The 20,867-nt window shown below is 31.2% G+C and overlaps 3 protein-coding genes across 3 annotated transcripts; 1 reads left to right on the forward strand and 2 right to left on the reverse strand.

Annotated features, from left to right (window-relative positions):
- The first annotated feature begins 5,088 nt into the window (after positions 1-5,088).
- LOC8269522 (zinc finger protein WIP6) lies at positions 5,089-6,813 on the forward strand. The gene is made up of 2 exons (XM_015722501.2): positions 5,089-5,725; positions 5,881-6,813. Exons 1-2 carry the CDS (start codon positions 5,327-5,329, stop codon positions 6,376-6,378), a joined length of 897 nt encoding a protein of 298 aa, XP_015577987.2. The 5' UTR covers positions 5,089-5,326; the 3' UTR covers positions 6,379-6,813.
- A 6,042-nt stretch (positions 6,814-12,855) lies between these two features.
- LOC8269521 (allene oxide cyclase, chloroplastic) lies at positions 12,856-13,979 on the reverse strand. The gene is made up of 2 exons (XM_002524366.3): positions 13,636-13,979; positions 12,856-13,484 (listed from the first exon to the last, which is right to left on the reverse strand). The coding sequence occupies exons 1-2, from the start codon at positions 13,886-13,888 to the stop codon at positions 12,958-12,960; spliced, it is 780 nt and encodes a 259-aa protein (XP_002524412.1). The 5' UTR covers positions 13,889-13,979; the 3' UTR covers positions 12,856-12,957.
- Positions 13,980-15,827: 1,848 nt separating this feature from the next.
- Positions 15,828-20,593, reverse strand: LOC8269520 (methionine aminopeptidase 1B, chloroplastic). Its single transcript, XM_002524365.3, has 9 exons — positions 20,303-20,593; positions 19,980-20,220; positions 19,731-19,892; positions 19,604-19,645; positions 18,806-18,877; positions 18,478-18,557; positions 17,576-17,673; positions 16,934-16,981; positions 15,828-16,063 (listed from the first exon to the last, which is right to left on the reverse strand). Exons 1-9 carry the CDS (start codon positions 20,509-20,511, stop codon positions 15,918-15,920), a joined length of 1,098 nt encoding a protein of 365 aa, XP_002524411.2. The 5' UTR covers positions 20,512-20,593; the 3' UTR covers positions 15,828-15,917.
- Between the last annotated feature and the right edge of the window lie 274 nt (positions 20,594-20,867).

A 20,867-nucleotide genomic window follows, 5' to 3' on the forward strand; every position in this document is an offset into this window, starting at 1 on the left:
TAGAAGACCAGGAAAAGAATAATTAAGTTAATATGGATGATAAATTCTTATCAGAGTCCAAATTTAATTTAATATCCATAAAGCCAAAAATAATCCAATGTTTTTATTTGATTTGATAATACTAATTTTTATAATCTCGACAATTCTAGCCCATATTACAAAATTAATTGTCGAATTTAAACAATTTATAAATTTGATCAGATTGAATTATTACCAAGCAGGTTAGATGGTCATTTATATAAATTAAATGTCATTTTAAAAGTAGAGAAAATAAGTAAGTCAAATAGTCAGTTTTTTTTTTTTTTGCTTTTTAGAATTTTTTGGTGATAATCTGCTCATTGCACGAACTGTTATTGTTATATTAATTATAGATATTTTTGGTTTCATTTTTCTAAAATAATCCTATTACTATAATAAAATTTATATATAACAAATATATTCTATTAAATAAAAGATATCAATAACACTATTATTAGCCCATATATATGTATTATATTTATTATATCATATTGGTACTACGGTCCAAGTTGATGTTGCAATATTTATTTATTTACTTTATTTGAAATAATCTTGTCTATTTTTTATTAAGCTTTATTTATGGTGTCTTCGATTAATTGCATAAATGTTATAATTGGAATTTCTATGTAACTATATTTATATTTATACTTACTAGTCTTTCATGGTGATGCTTTACAGACTTATCCGTTATATTTTTCAAATTTATAAGTTTAATTATATTGTATATCAAATACCCTTGATATTTTGAGTTGTTTTATTAAATTTATAATTATATAAGATATTATCTGCTTTAATTCTATTATTTTTAGAGTATTTCCATTTCTGTGAATTCAACAACTTCTCATAAAGTTATTTATCAACATGTTTAATTTTGGAATTGCATATATACTATCTGAATTTATAATTTTCCAGAATGTCACCTTTCCTGAAATTTCTTTGAATCAATACATTTAATTTTAGAATTTTTCTAACTCTTAAGCCACACAGCTAAAAATCGCTTCGAATGATTAATTTTAACTCTCTCTATATATATATTATCTATCATTTATTGTTTCATTTAAATCTACAATTTAGTTTATTTTTATACTTATGTATTATAGAGTATTGCCATCTTAGTAATTTATTAGAAACAACTTTTTATCCGGTTATCCTATTTTTATTGCTGGTATTCACTTTCTACCCTTATCAGACTCCTTTTCTAAATAGTTACTTTTATCACCATATGTTTTAGCAATCTAAGTAGCTACATCAGCATGGTCAAAATTAAATTTGACTAAAGTTTTTGGGTTTAATTAATTTTGCAATATATAAGCTAAATTTGTTAAATTAAACCAATTGAGAAGAATTGTCAAAACCTCAGAAAATAATTTGGACTTTCTTTTCAAAGAAAGGCATATAAATAACGTATTTAGGACATGTTTACTTATTTTAAATGAAAATAGAAAATAGAACTTTGCGTTTACTTGTACTATTTTTTTTTAAATGAAAATAGAAACTATTTTTTTATATTTTCAAAATCATAACTAAATTTTTGAAAAACTTTTAAAAATAAGTTTAACATATTTTTTATTTTATTTTTATATAAGAAATTTATTTTCAAATGAATGAGTTTTAGCTTTATTTATTCCAAATCAATCCTTTATATTTAAAATATTACCTAAATAAAAAAATAATAATTTTATAAAATAAAACTATTTTACAAATTTTATAAACTTTCTATGAAAATTAATTTTCATTTTTCTTAGAAATCTCTATAAATAAACAGACCCTTATCCTCCCTACAATATCCCACTTTCAGCTGTGAATATAGATATGATATATTTTGTATAAGAAAAATATTTAAAAAAAATGGATTCGACCCTTTTCTTTTGGTTTAACTTGATATATAATTTGCCGTGACAAGGTCCAAGATTGGAATAACATACAACTAAACTTGGCTTATCTAATATTTACACCAAACAACTCCTGACACATGGGTCAAATAAAATGGAAGTATTGACCAGGAGATGTATTAAACTGAACAACCAGTAATGGTTGAAGTGGCAGTGGCACAGCATCAGTTTCTATACGTATGTGTTTGTGGTGACACATCAAAAGGGGCGGCCATGAAATCTCATAAGGACTCTGTTACCTTTCCCACATTTTCCTTTCTCATACAAGACGAAGAATTAGTAATCTTTACTTCTTCTTTCCAACCTTCATGTCACAAATATACTATTTTTCTACAAAACATAGCCATGCGTGAGCTATATTTATTTTCTTTTTGTACTTTCTTTTGCATATGTCATTCACCATAAATTGACCTATTACTGTGTCTTACTATTTGGAATTTAAGAAGAAGATTAATCTCTAGGGTGAACCTACGATTTGCCCAGTAGACTTCATCATGTTCATAGCCGATCAGCTCAACTTCTTTCCCCTTTGCAAGCTTAATTTCTCTGGGATGAAGCATGTTTATCATTGTAAGTAATTGAAAAGGATTGTTTATTACTCCCTTTAATAGTTGCATCCTAAGATTGTTCTGGTATGCCTTGGAAAATGGTATTTCACACTGAATATATATAGCCATTGTTGGAGCTGTGTATTTGTACTGGAATTCGGATCTTGCTGTGGTATTAGAGAAACATAATCTACGCAAGGTTCCACAAGAATTACATGTCTGAATTCCTTTAATAAAAAATGTTTTACATTTCCTTCATTGGGGCGAAAAATTTGAAGATCAAATTAAACCTAATTAATTCTAATTTGCACTTGGTTATAATTTAACAATTTGAAAAGAGGATTTTGCTATTATATCTGTTAGCTGGAGTTCACACCATATATAGTTGGTACTCAATTAACAAGAGAACACAAAAAACTCTGGATCTTATCCTATGGAATCACTAATAGATATCATTTCCTCAATATAAGGGTTTTAGGTACTAAGATTTATTAGATCTAATCATACTTAAAAGAGAAGAGAAACAAAAGAAGTTACTAATTACCAGACAAGTACATGGGTAACATTACATTAACTATTAACTACTTCACTTTCTTCTTGCAATTTTGGATTTCAGTTTTCATATCCTCTTACCATTTGAAGCAACATGAGAATTTGTTCATGAATTTTTGCATTTTGCAGTAGTTGGTTTTTTTTTTTTATATAATATATATTCAATAATAAGATTCGTGCTTTAATTTCAAAAAGGAAATACAACATTCTTTTAAGAAACGAAAAAACACAGCAAAAGGTATAAACCAATTATTCTTTTAATTATTATTTAGGCTTCAAATGAGTTTTGAATACGAGGTTTCACAATTTTAAAGATAACTTTAGGTAAAAATGAATATGAAAAAGAAAATTATAGTAACTTTCAGAAATAGGAAATAGACTCTTCCTCATTGATGCTATCCGTCCTTATGTACAAAATCATCCACAAATGTTACTATTCAAAAACCTAGAACTTCTGTTCACAATACATAACAGTAGTGATGCAGATGGATTATGCACAAAATTGCATAGATGGGGCACAAGCAGGGGGTCTAATGTCTATGTAAACCCTGTATATCGAAAACCCTAGAACCAAAGCTGGCACTCTAGTTTTTATTGCAAGAACCTAGTACTTAATAATTGCTCTTTTGGTGGACTATGCGTGAGCGCAAGCTTGGCAATCAAAAAAGAAACATACATTACAAATTAATGGGATGGTAGGGACAAAAATCTACGAGGGGACTTGGATTTTGGAGCTATATCTATTCAGAAAGGTAACGCAGAAACAGCAATTCAGTTGGAAGCCCAGCTTATAATTGTTGACTTTATGTGATGGAGTAAGCTTGAATTTACTATACATATATATTTTTAAATAAACTTCATTAGAATTATGAAATTTCTACTACAATGATGATAAAGATTATATTAGTGTCAGATAAATTTTAATTATATTTGGTCAATAATTAACATTATCGTATGCCACTTAATAAATAATTAACATGTCTTAATTAAAGTAAAAAAATTAAAATTTCTATGCGGCAAAATATATATATATATATATATATATATATATATTTTAATGTATTTCTCATATAAATAATAAAATAATTTATTAAAATCAGTTTTGAGTTACGGCTGGAATATATACATATGTATATGCATAAAATATTATCACTTATCAGACCAGTTTCAGAAGTTACACATTTATGTACCGTTGAAATATGTAAATGTAATAAATAGAATATCATTGAGAATTAATACTGTGATAATAGAGTTGTTTCGAGAAAAACATCCCAATTAATAGAAAAAGGAGACTTAAAATCTGGTGCTCACTGTCATGCTTAAATTTGTGTGGAAATATGAAAATGCATGGTAAGCTAGGAGTAGTTGATTTAGAAAATAGCAATATATTTTTCATGTCCAATGTTACCCTACGTCTCTATTGATACATCTTTGAATAACAAAAGTGGAAAGAGATGGAGAGAGAGTCACGCCTTCAGCTGTACAGTTAGCATTGCATTGCTACATCTCTATACGTGTACTGAAACTCGCTGTTGCCTGGACGGACAGAAAGAGAGTGAGAGTGTGTTAATGTGGGCAGAAGTGGGACTTAAAAGACAAGGCAGAGAGAAGAAGAGAATAGATTAAAAGAAGCTTTCGGGAATCGAGCATTTGGATTTTGCAGAGGAAGATTAGGGAAAATACTTCTAATTCTATGCAGAAGGCAACACTAATCGATATAAGCTACATATATCCATTAATATTAAATAATTAAGTATTATTAATTCAAGTTTAAATATAAAAAAATAAATTTAAAAGCAAGTAGATTATGCAGCTGCGATTAAGTTTTTTATAGTAATAGAAGTTTATAAACTAACACTGGATATATAAACATATAAAAAGATTATAAAATATGAAAACAAATTAGTCAGATATTCGTTACAGTGTACATGTTTGAAAAAGTAAAAGGATATATTGAAAGCTAAGTGTTAAGTGTTGGCGACTTTAGTGTTAGTACTGTTAGTGTTGATACGCTGTTCTATGCATCTTTTCTACGCCTCTTTCTCCCTTCTTCACCGGTTCTTTGTCTCCTCCATTAATCCCAAGCACGCCAAAAATCTAAACAAATAAAAAACGAAAACGGCATTGTAATAATTTCTTTTAACAACAAAAGCCAGCATTAGAATCTTCTTGATTGTTTTGTTTATTAGTATTAAAAGAAAAATCAAGAGCCCATTTTTTTTTTCTTTATTTATTAGCATTTCTCGTCCTCATTCATCTCCTCCATCAGAACCCCGAAACCCCTTTCTCTCTAGCACTCATATAATTGCCACCACTATGCAAACTCCTTCACTAACCTACATGTCCTCTAGTGAAAGTGTCTGTATAGAAGCCGATGATCAAGAAGATGAAGATTCCCTCTTTCTTTCCCTTGGGCCTCCTGGCCAACACATTACTACTAAATACCAACCCAATAACTATAAATCTTCCTTGAACAAGACCCGAAATTTTCAGGAAAACCCTACTAGTGAAAGTGGTGTTACAATAGCTCTCCATATTGGTCTTCCAACAGCAGCAACAACAACTGCAGCTACATCTAGCAATAACCCTAATCACATTGGTTCTCTCGTTGAGGGCCGCTACTGGATTCCTTCTCCAGCACAAATCCTTGTTGGTCCTACACAGTTCTCTTGTGCTGTCTGCAACAAGACATTCAATAGATACAACAATATGCAGGTTTCAATTTTGACATGATTATTTTGTTTTTCACCATACTTTATGATTTTATTGTGTGTCTAGTTTCAGTAATATATATATATATACGCACATTTTTACCATAGAATCTTGTAATTCTTATCTTTCATTATTTGCTTAATTCGAACGTATTTTAGATGCATATGTGGGGGCATGGATCACAATATCGAAAAGGGCCAGAATCCTTAAGAGGTACAAAACCAGCTTCTTCAATGCTAAGATTGCCATGTTATTGTTGTGCTGAAGGATGCAAGAACAACATCGAACACCCAAGATCAAGGCCATTGAAAGACTTCAGGACGCTGCAAACACATTACAAGCGAAAGCACGGGGCAAAGCCATTTGGATGCAGAAAATGTGGTAAACCATTTGCAGTTAGAGGAGATTGGAGAACACATGAGAAGAATTGTGGTAAGCTTTGGTTTTGTATTTGTGGTTCTGATTTTAAGCACAAAAGGTCTCTCAAAGATCATGTGCGTGCTTTTGGAGATGGCCATGCTCCACATACAGTGGAAATCTGTGGGATTGACGAAGAAGAAGAAGATGACGACGATGATTATAATGATAATGACGAGGATGATAACCATGAAAATCAAGGTAATGGAAGTCGTGGTCATGGTCCAATTTCCTTTTAACAAAGAGAAAAAGCAATGTCTATAAGTGGAAGTTTAAGTAGTGATTGATGATTAAGAATTGGCAGAGACTATTTGGTGTTAGCTGTATGTGAGAGATAAAAGGGAGAGAGAGGATGAGGACAAACAGAACAGTATAGTGAAAACCAAGGTTTTATATATGCATTTATTGTGGGAAGTGCTAGTTCGATTGTCTAATTAAGGAACCCTTTTGTTTTGTTTTGTTTTTTCTTTTTTATTGTTTTTTTTTCTTTTGGGTTCCCTTTTCTTTTTGTAATAAATAGGTGAAGTAAGTAAAAATCAGTAGTGACTGCAGATAAGTGCAGACATGAAGACATGTACAGTAGAGTCACAGATTCTACTGTTCACAGCTATGCAATTGCCATAGATATAGCGTACTCTCTTCCTCTTTTCTCTGTCACAAATGCATATATATATATATATATATATATTCATCTACTTACAAAGAAAGAGAGAAAAAGATCATATGGGTTCAGTCTCTCTGAGTGAGCTTCGACTAGCACTACTACTACTACTAACACTTTGATCGAGCCTCTTTTGTCAGTGGTAAGAGAGGGACCACTGATATTTTTACTCTTTTTGGGGTTTCACCCAAAGAGCTCCCTTTTTTCCTTTTCAGACCATCTACAAACAGATGCTACGATACAATTTCCATGCACTCTATCTGTTACCTGCCACTTTTTAACCCTTAATAATGTGGCAATGCATGCCCTAGCTACCTCTCTCTTTCTACTGTTTATTATCATCACCTTCATCATCATCATCATCAGCCTTTCTTTCTTTGGCTTTTGTTTCTTCTCCTTTTTCTTTTTATCTTTCAATTATCCCTTTTCTTTCGCCTCTCTTAAAAATCTGTGCTGCCATGCATGCATGGATTCTGCTAGCCACATTATAGGTATATACACTGCTATAATTATAAACAGTATAAATTGCCATTATCATTACAGTATCATTATTGATACTGTTATGGCGATTAGGCAGCTCGTTTTCAATCTTTGATTGCATTATGTTATGAAAGTAGATGACTTAAGAATCCGAAGAACCTGACCCCTAGTTATTATATATATATATATATATATATATATATAGAGAGAGAGAGAGAGAGAGAGAGAAAGAGAGAGAGAGCTTCCAAAATATGAAAGTATGTGAAGATCTGTTGATTCCATTTCCTTGTCTCTTTGTCTTGCCCTGGTCAGTCTCAAAAATAGGATTTAGAGGAAGCGTTTACCCACATGATCATATGTACTTCTTGATTAAAGTTTCTTGCAGATCTTGGTGGCGGAACAGTTGCATCTAGGAATATCCATCGTTACATTTTGCAAACAAATTTAGACCAATTTAGCCACAAAAAAATGTCGTTGCTTGCCGCATCACGTTTTCGAACATGTAGCAACGTATTTGCTCACTCACACATGTAAAATTACCACGAATCTGTTAATATTACTTTCAGTGATTCTGTTAATTCTTCTGCGTGACAATTTCTGGAAGCGTAACCCTGTCATATACATAGATAATTAGCTGTATAGGCTTGCTGAATTTTTAAAACAAAATACTAACCTACTACGATCCTTTGAAGGGTGTGGGAGTAATGAGCGCCTCCATGTGTAATTGTACTTCACCGTTCACCAAATAAATAAGATTCAGAAATGATGCAATGGAATTGATGAAGTAAACCTCCTGTTGCCTTGCATAGTCCAAACCCCCTTAATAAATAATCCATATATTTTAAATAATTATTATATATTAATATCTAATGCTAAAATATAATCTTAGATTTATTCTGATGTATACCTCCAATTTATTACTGTTTACTCAACCGTTAAATTATAATAATTTAAAAAAGATACATTGAGTAATAGGTGAATTTTAAGGTGTTCAATACTTTTATATTTTTATTGAATAAAAATAATTAATTTTTATCAATTTATATAAAAAATATTATTTTTGAAAAATTCACATAAAAATATTTTAGTACATAATTTTGTATAAATGTTACATATTAAAATATTTTATATAATTTTTTTTAAACAAACACATAAAAATATTAAAAAGTTACGGTAACTACGATATTTTAAGATTCATCTAATTATATAAAAAAAAAAATCAAAAAACACAACTATATATATATATATATTTTCTTTGATTAAAGGTATATCTCGAAAAAAAGGAAAGGATTATCATTCCAACACTGATCAGTCAAAAAATCTGATGCTCTTGCAAGAACATGAACAACTTGATTCGTTGATCGAGAAACACAACTAACATAATGATTTTGCAAATCTGAAAGAAAAGCCTAACAATAATCAATAATAAGTTCTAAGATTGAACCGAGGAGGTAAAAGTCATTTGCTAGAAAACTAAAAGATTAATAAAAAAAAAAATTAATAAAAAAAAAAAAAAGGACTTATAATTCTAACGTGTCTAAAACATGAGGCTGAGTTATGTACGGTTAAAACATGCTTTATTTTTTTCTTGTGAATAAAACTTTTTTTTTTTTCTAAAAAAGAAATCTTAACATGAAATGATTAATATTTCCCATGTTTCCTGAAATTAGAACCTCCATATGTTCAATCCAAAAGCGGCTTTTTAAGCTGTCAATTAATAGGGAGTCCCATCCACTACACACTTATGAGCCCTTCAGCTTTTTCTTTATTAGCTAACACTCTAAATAATTGTAATATAAGGCAGAGATATAGGTCATACTTATAAAGGCAGTAATTATATTTACATACTACCTCTACATCACTGGTTCATGAACCGCAGGGAATCCATCTGTTCCAATTCAAGGATTCAAACCTGTGAGCCTGTGACCCCATATGGCTCAATTCATTTTGTTGGTTTCTATTCATCTTCTACCTAAAAACCAAAGCCTAATAAAATGTCCCAAGAATTTGAAATTGCAGCTTCTCCTGACAATGTTCCTCAACTGATTCAAATGTATTTCATTGACTTGCTACATATATAGTTGAAGAACTTGTAGCAATTCTCCTGACAATGTTCCTCAATTAATTAATGTGGGGATCTCTTCTCTAACACTCTAAGCTAAGATGTGGGAAGGACATATATATATATATATATATATATATATATAGGCAGTAATCATATATGTATGTACTACCTTTACCAAGTATGCTCTAACACAGCCTCACTAGTTCACAAACAGCAGGGAGCTCATATGTGTCCAATTCAAGGATTCAAACCTGTGAGCCTGTGACCCCCATGGCCCAATACATTTTTGTTGGTTTCTATTCATCTTCTACCTAAAATCCAAAGCCTAATCTTCCAAGAATTTGATATTGTAGCTTCTCCTGACAATGTTCCTCAACTGATTAAAATGTATTTCATTGACTTGTTACATCCTTCTCAGACTTTTATTCCTGCTGAAAAGCAATGCAAGGAGGAAAAAGAGAACTAATTATTTCCTGTTAAAATAAATTATTGTCATTCATAAGTTCACCCTGCCCTTGTTGTGTTTTACAGTTGTAAAGGAAACAATACTCAAGTACAAGAAAAATCATCCTTGATAATTGGAATAATAAGATTTCAGGACCAGCATATGTTGATAAAAACACTGAATTAATTTGATCAAAATGTTACCATTTCCTTAATTTACTGAATACAAGAAATCTACGAAATAAGAATGAATTTTAGTCACGGAAGAAATCTGGCTCTGTTTAATGATAGATTGTGAGAAAATATAAATGAAATATTCTTTTAGATTTAGCCACAGCCACAGTCTAGTGATAGATTAATATACAAAAACAAAAAAAGAATTAAAGATAGATACATTTCGTTGATAAATTAAGTGTCAATTTTTGTCTTGACTCTAACAGTAGAATAGAAATACATTGGAAATATAAATATAATGCGAAATACATTCCATTTCTTTGCCAAGCTTAGTGATTTTCTTCGCTGTTTTGCAACGAAAACCTGTCTGTCACTAAATTGCTAATTCTAGAATTTAGTTTTGCTTTTCATTTTTCTGAACGATGAAATAAATGACAAATGATTTCTATTGCTAGTCTTAAAATTCATTTCCCATACTTCTTTCTTCTTTTCCAGACGTATATAACATCTATGCCTGATTTTTACAATTTCATTTCTCACTTTTTAGTTTTCTCAGTTGTATAATTAGTCGGTCACTAAATCTATCTATGGAAGTAACCATCGATTAGCAATAAGCACTAACTTTAATCTTTCTCCCCTATTTATTTATTTTAATGACATGTTTAGTCCATCGCTAATTCTAAGCTTTTTAAATTCCTTTTCTTATTATTTTATTTTTTATTTTCTATATTTTCTTTTTATTTTCTGTTTTTCATTTCTTTAATTTTCTTCTCTCGATTTTATTTTTTTTGCTTTGCTCTATTTCTTCTTTTTTTTTTTTCAATTCTTCTTCTTTCTATCATATTTTTTCTTTTCCATTCTCGTTTCGTGAGCTACACAATAAAATAATAATTTTTTTACACTTATTATAAAAAAGAAATCTCATTTAGTGGATCCCACTTTGAGTTAAGCCTTGTTTTTTTCTTTTCTTTTCTCATTCATTCTTTCTTATTATTAGATTTTATTGATGTTAAATTTTCTACCCATTTACTGAATTATTAAAAATGAACCTCATCAAACCGATGTATTGTTGTGGTTAATCTGTCGCAAAAATAGTGATGGAGAAAAATTTGCATCGTTCATAAGTTAATGACAATCAGGATAATTAGCACAAACTTTGTTTCTAATTAGTTTTAAAAGAATAGGCGGTTTGAACTTTTTACAAAAGCCACAAAAAAGCAGCTTCAAATGCAAGAGAGCTATCAGAAACTTTGTTTCTGGTGGTCGTTGGCCAGGTGTAATAAGAAATTAACGAATAGACTAATTATTTATTTGTAAGTTAGTAAATAATTTTGATTATAAAATTAAAACTTATAAATAAAAATTAGATAAATTTTTACTATTTAGTGTTTATTTTATATTTTTTTAAATTTTTTAAGTATTTTATAATTTTATTAGTAATAATATAAAAATTATATTGAAATATTTATTGATATTATTATATTTTAAAATTAAAAATTATTATTATTATTATTATTATATTTTTAAAATTTATTAGTATTTAAGATATAATTTAAAATATTATTTTTTAAAATTATAATGATTAGGAAATTAATTTATTATAATATAATATTAAAATACAGTTAATATGATATTTTTTAGAATAGGGTTAAAATTATTATTTAATTATAAAATTGATATATAAGTTAATACAATATTAAATTGTATTTAAATGTTATTTCTTAGGATTAAAATTAATATTTATTATGAATTAAAAAATTAATAGATTAAATCATAAAATTATATATAAATTTGAATTTTATGTATTAAAAATGTCAAAATAAAAAATTTATGTGTCAAAAATTAAACACAAGTATCAAAAGAAAATTTAAGTCTCAAAAATTATATATATATAGATTATATGAGAAGTATCAAAACTTTTAATTTATAACTAAAATTATTTAACTTTAATTCTAATATCACCAATTAAATTTTTCTGCACCGACAGCTTAGGTGACTTTTAAAAAAGGAATATATTACATATAATTTCATGTCATCATTGAGACTTAAAAATAAAGCTTGTATCATTTAATGGAATCATGTGTAATTGAGGGAATTAGGGATTTAGGTTACACTAATGATGACGTGTCAAATTTGTTGATCGGATTAAATAAGACAAGATCTTAAAATTCATATTATTAATAAATAGAGATAAAAGTAATTTACACTATTTAAAAGCTGACATCAGCATAAATACCTATTCTTAGATGATCATAAGGATGTTCACTTCTGAATCAGTCCATTACATTTAAAAATAATATTTTCAAAATTATTCTACAAAGAATTAAGAAAAAAGAAATTCATACTGTCGAGAGTAAAGGATTTCCCAAGTGGCATTCTTACTGATGGCGAAATGATGCAAAAGTCAAAAACAATTCTTTTTATGTTCAATCTTCTGTTGCTTAAAGGATTATCATCTTCCATCGTCTGTTACCAGAATTATTATTAATTGATGACTGTATGAAGCAAATTCTTAGAGCTTTATACATTTTTATTAAAATACTGCACGAATTTTGATGAACATAAATTATTATAATCCTGGTAATGGTAACCTCACTCTTTCCTAATTCATTTTTCTCTGAGTGGATGTATTTCTCAACTCTTAAACCTTAATTTATCTACGATTCCAGCATATATAAAGATAAATCCCAAAAACCTCTATTAGATTTCACTCACAAGACCTATTTAAAATCTTGGAATTTCACTCTTTTTTTTTATAATATTTTTGGTCAAAAAATTGGTGAGGGCATTTCCAGTGAGAATTTGCCAACATTAGATTCTTCTTGTTTGTTATACTTCTTCCCTTATTCCAAATGTTGTATTAGTTAGTTAGAAGTATATATCTCCATCAAATGAAAAAAACAAATAATTAAATAAAATGGAAATATAACACATCATCGTACATTCCTAGCTTTCTAGGAATAAAAGAACACAGGTCAGAGCTCATGGACAGCATCAATCGGTGAAGTGAAGAATGGTCCCGGAAGGCTGAGCCGCCTTAGCAGTCGAAGCAGGTTCAACGGTCAGCGAAGGGGTGACTGGGGTTCCCAATAGTTCATCTGGCAAATCAGGTATCCCTTTCAAGTAGAAAGTATAAAAAAGCTTGTAAGGGAAAACAATCTGATGCAGCTTGACCTGTCCGTACACTCCTTCAAAGATTCCAGTTCCACCAGTCACAGCTAAATAAGTGTCATCATAGGTTAAATATGCTCCTTGAACTGATATATGCCCATAATCACCAAAGTAGAAGCTATATATTGCTTCGTATCGGTCACCATTCTTTTCTGGCACGTGCTTGATAAGTACTGATAGACCAGCAGTTATACCTAACCTTTTCTTTAGGTCTCCAGAGTAGAGCTTGTTTGTGAAAGGAACAAGATCGCCAAGTGCTAGTTGATCAGGTTTCTTACTCAGTTTTAGGATTGCTGGGCTTTCCCTGTCTCGTTCGTTGATCTCGTACACGTTTAGTTCTTGAATTTTCGCTGTCGGATATAGAGGGGAAAAAGAAACATATGCATTAGTAACCACTAGTACTTGAAACTAGAAACTGTGAAGTCATAACGCTAACTTTCCAATTGAAGCAAAGATAAAATATCGATATAATTTTCAGAAATTGAAAAAGTAAATAATTACTAGGTCTTGGAGACTCTTGCAACGACGCCGGTTTGGTGGAGAAGAAAGCTTTGGTGGCAAAGCTTTTCCGGGAGCTTGTCCCTGTTGAGAAATATTCTTGATGAGAAGTGGAGTTTTTAAACTTTTGGGTTGATGAGAAGGCTTTCGAGTGAAAGAAACCCAATTGTTTTGTGGACCGAAAAGGTGAGTGAGATGTTACTATGTTAGAGAACCTTAGAGAAGACATTCCCTTGAGAAATGCTGTAGAGGCCATTGATGATCAATGAGGAATATTGGGAAGCTTGAGGAATTAATGGATGGATGTTAAGATATGCCAATGTACATCTACAACCCAAAATTACTAAACCTACTTATATATGCATGCAGAAGACCAAGACAACCCTCTTGACGTAGATAGTTTTTTTAATCAACAAGTTGGACAATTTATTAGAACAGTCGCCAAAAGAGAAAAAGAAAGGAATTCTCTCATTTTGCAGACATTTTAGAAAAGAGAAAAAAACTGAACTTAAGTTTGTTACATGAGGACATTATTTTAGCGCATATATGGTATAAATTATGGTAATAATTTTTTGAGAATTAACCATCGATCTTTATAAAGTTGGTGGTGTACCTTCCATTCCTGTTACTTTACGGGTCAACTCAAGAATCTAGATAGAGATGACAAGCTTTTTTTATTTTTTCCCCTCTCTCTATCATGATTACACGTGAAAATAAATCAGGATAAATAAATAAGGGGGGTAAAAAAATTAAACACCTAACTTCGACTATCTGAGAGAAGATTCAAAAGTTAAATTAAAGTCTCGGCTGGAGAAACTTCGAGGAAAACCACTGCTAGTATTTAGACCAAGAAATCTATTTCTTTCCACGTGCTGCGTTGGTAGAAATTAGTTTCTTTTAGAAACAGAGAACATTTGTTGAAGGGCTTCCTATTAGACCTACAATTTCAAATGTTAGTGGTATGACCTGACTATTCTTATGACAGAATAATTGCCAAACTATACAATTGTTCCTTCATCTTCAATGTGTCAAGCTGTTAACTAAATTCCCACATGCAATGATGCAAAAAGGACTTTAGAATCTTTGTACGCTTAGTTGTGGTATATTAAGCCCAACCTGATTCTCCACTACCTTGACGCGGAAGTTGCTTATTCTCCACGAGGAAGCGGCAAATTCCAAGTCCTGTACTTGTAAAGCTACATCTGATGCCACTAAAGATCGCTACAAACTGATATTATGATTTCGATTTCATTTTTTTTTCTAGATTTTTTTTTGGGTTTCTAGTTTGGGTTCGATTTTGCATATCTGATATAACTTTGATTTTTATGTGGATAAGAAAAATTATAGAGCAAAACTTGGAAATGATTCAAGTTTTTAGACTCAAAATTTTTCAAACCAAACCATGAGCAAGTGGAGCTCCCCACAAGAAAAATGACAGATGAAAGAAACAGGAAGAAACATTAAGGTCTTTGATATGAAAAGTTGATGTAATGTGTAATGAGTTCATACATAGATAAAATCACATGTTGCATCAAAGTGAAAATAAACACATAACCAGAATCAACCTGTAGATACATGGACCAAAAATAGAAGAGAGAGGTTTGCTCTCAGCACTTGGAAGATAAACAGACAGCTCCAAAATCAAACAAGTAGCTTCTGATCAATTTATGTTTCTGAACAGATTCTTTTTCCTCTTCCTTCTGAATTATTAGAAAAGGACTTGCAATAGTTAAATGATTAGAATAAAAACTAACCAATTAAAAGCAACAGAGGACCACAGATACTGACATCACGGAGAATAGCTAATTCAGATTTGCCTTTCCATCCGCGCATATTAAAGCGTGCTAGGAAGTATCAGTACCATTTCCCTGAAACTATACTGCTTCAGTAGTTCAAGCAAATCACGACTAGTAAATTAATATTCAGACAGATATAAACCAACCAACTGATAATAACAATAGTACGTGTTAACATAGTGAATTCTACTCCTATACCCAGGACCAGAACAGAATCTTGCAGTCATCATTACTTGTCTAGCCATCAATAGATGAAGCATTCTTGGAATTGCTTTGCAAATCCTAGAACCATAATGACAACCTTACTAAATTACGTTATCTGCCTACGTGCTAAGAAGCACATATAACCAAGACTGCGTCTTAACTAACCTTGTATAATTTAAACAGTCCAGAAAGCCATTTGAATTGGAAAGGGCTTTTGCAGCTTTGCCAAAAATGTATAATATCTGAAATGATATGGAGGCCAAAATCACAATAATTAACATTATTTCAGCATTTTGTCAAAATTTCTGCACCAGTTCTGGTAATTAAAATAGTATGTTCAAATTGTGCAGCAGGGCTGCCATCAGCTGTTAAAGTCGTCCAGTTGTCAGGCCATGTTACACATTCGATGCTTCCCATCGTAAGAATCGGTTCTGCAGGGAAAAAAGTTAAAATTAATTACAATATTTCAGTACACATAAAATATGATCACCATTAGGGCACCATCTTAAATTACTCCTTTCTTATCAAATTATGATATATTTAGCAAGCAAAGAATGAAAGGCATGTTTCCCCAAAAGATGGAAACCAAACAAACAAAAATTAACCTTAAAATAACAGTTCCAATATTCTTCTGCATCTGTTACTAAATCAATGATGATGCAGTGTTTTTCCCAATATAGAAGTTCAAATTTGAACTTTCAACCCACAGATTAAGAAGTCAATTATCAACTTGTCTTTGATATTTACAGCATATGAGCATATCCACTTACTAGCTCAAACTATTAGACTAGATGCTCTACCCTTATAAATGGGCCTGCTCTTGATTGTTGTCCCTCGTACCCTTTCGATGTTTTATTATTCTAAGTCTGTTTTGTTAATTATTCTATTGGAGCCACAGATGAAGATGGATACCAGATAAACAATATTGATTATGATCAAAATAAAGTATGGCATTAAACTTATAAATATCTTGCCAAGTGCCAACTACTTAGGGTTTTAAGTTGTGCACTTTAGCACCGTCAAACAGTGATTAATTTAACGGAGTTACAGATATCTTCCTCTACTAACTTCAATTTTACGTTTAGATGCTTTAACAATATGATAAAAATCTAAATTCAATTAAATGAAATTCTCTGTAGAAGAGGCAAAAGAATAGTAAAAACCAGCTACATATATGCTAAAAGCGATGTGTACATGCCATCTTCAGTTGCAAAATGCTAACACTCAATTTTACAACCAAATAGAAGTTGGCAATCCTACAAAATCAAAATGCTTTAAGCCAAATATAGAAATTAACTCACCAATGGTAAATGTTTGACCTTCAACCATCGTACCGGGCATATCATTCCCTGCAGGCAATCAATTACCAAGTTACACGTCCAAAATCCAGTAGCACAAGAAAACAAATATCAACAAACATTAGTAGGAAGCCTAAAGACCAGGAATGAAACTCTAACTAATTAACGATGCAATATTTTGGGTCATCTCATTCATCGGAGGTCCTTTCAATTGGATTTCAAGATAATCTAATACCAACTTAATAGCAAATAGCAATTCGTCAACAAAGATACTTATTCCAAATATGAGAGAGAGAACAGATACTGGAGTGCTTTGATGGCATGACAATAAGGACAGCAAAAGCAAGAAAGATTCTTTGACTGGGAGGGGTTGGGGGTTGAGGGTTGATTGAATTGATCCAGAACTTTATTTTGACCCAACAGAAACAGATATTAGTTCATGAGTTGCTAAGAGAGGAACGGAAACAGAGGGCTGTCACTTCCGCAACTCAGATGGTTTCCCTCAGGATGATTCAAGAGATGGTGCACTACACATTGAACATCTAAAACTATTTTACCACAGCCTTTGATTATGAAATGAAAAGGAGATAAAGGAAAAATACATAAATATATAATATTAACTACTAGCATAGGAAGTTCACTCACGGTGATGCAATATTATTGGCTGAGAGTGAAACACGGTTCCAACACCATGCCCAACAAAACGCTCCACCACACCATAACCGTATTTTTCAGCATGCTCACTGAGAGAATAATGCAAGTATGATAATTTTAACAAAAAGAAATACAGAATCTTTCATGAAACAAAATCAAGCTAACTAGCTTTTAAGGTAGGAAACACTTGGGTATAGTCTCTGAAGCAGAAGCATGAACTGCAACATTTCTTTAGAAAAGACATGAAATGAAATAATTAAGTCCTAGCCTCTCTTAAAGGAGATTATTGCGCTGCATGATTGAATTATTAAAATCTTATATCTTCTGATTTCATTGGACTATATATACTAGCATGAAAAAGTTTATAAGAGCTGTTCAGAAATTAGTTACCATAAAAAATCCCAAGTAATGCAAATGCAGAATGATAGATAAATAATTCTGATTCGTACTAATACCAATGAATTTTTCATTACTCTCATGCTAGATTCACATATTTATACAAGTGTTAAAGCTACGAACCACTCTCATACATGACTGCATAGTTTATATAAATAATCTGACTATGAAAATGAGTCTTCCACCTAACTATGATAATTAAGTCAGAATTTGCATATCTTAACATATCATAAATCTTAAAGGGTTACTTTAACCACTAGGACTTGCCAGCTTAAGTGATGTCTCATTATCTCCTACAGAGTACAGACTCTAGAAACGAGAGGACAATATTATTTTATACTTCTTCATTAAAAGTATAATTCCCTTCATACATTATTTTATACTCCCTAATTAAAAGTATAATTCCCTTCATACATTAGTTTATACTTCCTCATTAAAAGTATAATTCCCTTCATACATGAGTTGGTAACCACTCATCAGGGAGAGAGTGGTGTTACCTAATTCTCTTTCCTATTTTCTTGAAACTAGCACCATCCTTGCAAACACCTATTCCTCTTTCCATGCACTCTTCAGTCACCTGTCACAAAAGGTAGTGATGAAACTAGAAATCTATATATACACATAAATCCAGCAAATACAAAACAAAAACTGAATATTTTATGACCTCTATAGAGCGATACATAATACAAAATTGTGGAACGAAGCATCAGTTGCTTAGCCAACTTAAATCATATTCATATGATTGTTGAATAACTACAAGCATGATGATAAAAAAAAATAAAAAATAAAAATTACTTTTCTTACTCACACTGGTAAAGATTTTACCTTCACAAGACGCTGAAGAGAATCACTCACGTTACCGCACAAAAATGTCTTTGATGTGTCACCATGATATCCCTAAGAGGAAACAGAGAGCATATGATACAAAGGGCAATCAGCTATATGTTCTTCACATGTAAGAGCACATCTAAAGCAAAAAAATGAAAAAAAAAAAAAGAAATATTTCCAACATGTAGTATTTATGTGATTTTTAAATTTATTTATATGATATTTGCACTCTATTCAACTCAAACTCCATCCATATGTAATCTGCATTAGCAGCAATCATTATTTTCCTCATTATGCATGTCCACATTGACACAAATGATACTCTAAAGGGAAAATGCAAAAATGTTATTACTTATCTCAATTTCCATAGTATGCTGAGCAAAATTGAAAAGATATTTCTTTTAAACATGTGTAAATTCTTATGTAATTTAGTAATGGGGTCTTATGTTCAACATATTTTCATCGACCTTTTTGGTAATGAAATGGCATAAGACAAGGATTCAGTGTTGGACAATACATGCCACTGACAATTGCACAATAAGAAATATATAATGATGCTAAGTTGAGCAATTTCTTCAGCCTCAGATACAACAATAAAATTCAGGTGCAAGGAAACGGTAGTGTTAATTCTGTATCAAAATGCATTCCAAAAGGTCTTTCTGTCCGGAACATTCATGTTGCCTTATTAGTCAAATTGCAAAGTAACACAATAACAACATTATCATTTTTCATGCACACTCAAGGTACAGAACAACACAAGCAAATGAAATAGAAATTGATAGATAAGAAAAGTACATTTAAGTAAACAGTCACATCAATGTTGATAATGTCACCATCCTGCACAGGAGACGAATGCTTATTATTAGCAACAAACATAATGCATATATGCGTGTCGTTGTACACGGATGCAGTAACACCAAACCTGTAGCTGACGAGAATCAGGTATGCCATGACACATACACTCATTAACTGAAGTACAAACACTCTTAGGAAATCCTCCATATCCGAGGGGTGAAGGATATGCACCTGCCTCTATTATCATTTGATGCACTGCTTTGTCTATCTCATTTGTTGTCACCGAAGGCTGTCACAGCACGTAACAAGTAAATGCAGATATTATTATTTAATTAAATGTACTAGTTTAAATTAGTTTAATTACAAAAATTCTTACCCTAACTAATTTACCAGCGGCATTTAATACGCGAGCTGCGAGTTCACAAGCAGCTGTCATTTTAGCAATACCTTCAGAATCATGAAATTGATGCTCGCTAGAGAGTTCCGGTAATATGTTCGAACCTACATAAGGTGGCTTTTGTATGTCTTCAGGTACAGGAAGACGTGGCGATACTCTTCCACGTCTTAATGGCAGCCTCTTTCTCAGCTTTACGTTACTTTGAAGAAGCTCCCGTTCTCTATTTTATCATTTTCAAAAATAATATTCAATCAATCAAAATCAAATGACGCATAAAAATTTAAGAATATCAAAGTGTATACCTCCTGATTCTCATGGCCTCTTGTAACCCGGAAATCTTCTTTGAGAAGACAACGAGTGACTTTGAAGAGACTAATTGTTTACCGGTTGTTCGGGTAGCAGGTGAAATGGTAAGTGGAAGTCCAGTGAAAAGAGATGACTTTGACCATGATGATGACGATGAGGCTTGCAGAGAAGCTGTAATTGATAGTGAGGAAGCAGTGGAAACCATTTCTATCTGTGTGTCATAGTGCCTGCAGATTGTTGGTGAATTGAAGATAAACGAAAGAGAGAAGCTCCAGATTTTTTGTTCGACCGATGAAAATTAAGTTGGGCAATTTTGGTTATATGGGCTTAGCTTATGATCCACATAATTCTTTTATGGGCCTGATTCTCTAGCCCAATTAAGAAAATACTTATTACTATTTTTATTATTTTTGCCCTTTCTCCTTTCTCCTTTCTCCTTTCTAAATTATATTGCTTCTCTCAAACCCAACGCCTGGACCATAGCTACACTGATGTAGTTTTGAATAAGACCCGATTTCCATTTCAGTAGTTTACCTTCATTTGTAAATATATAAACAAAAG

Source organism: Ricinus communis, chromosome 4, assembly GCF_019578655.1.
Source record: "Ricinus communis isolate WT05 ecotype wild-type chromosome 4, ASM1957865v1, whole genome shotgun sequence".
Classification (NCBI taxonomy): Eukaryota; Viridiplantae; Streptophyta; class Magnoliopsida; order Malpighiales; family Euphorbiaceae; genus Ricinus; species Ricinus communis.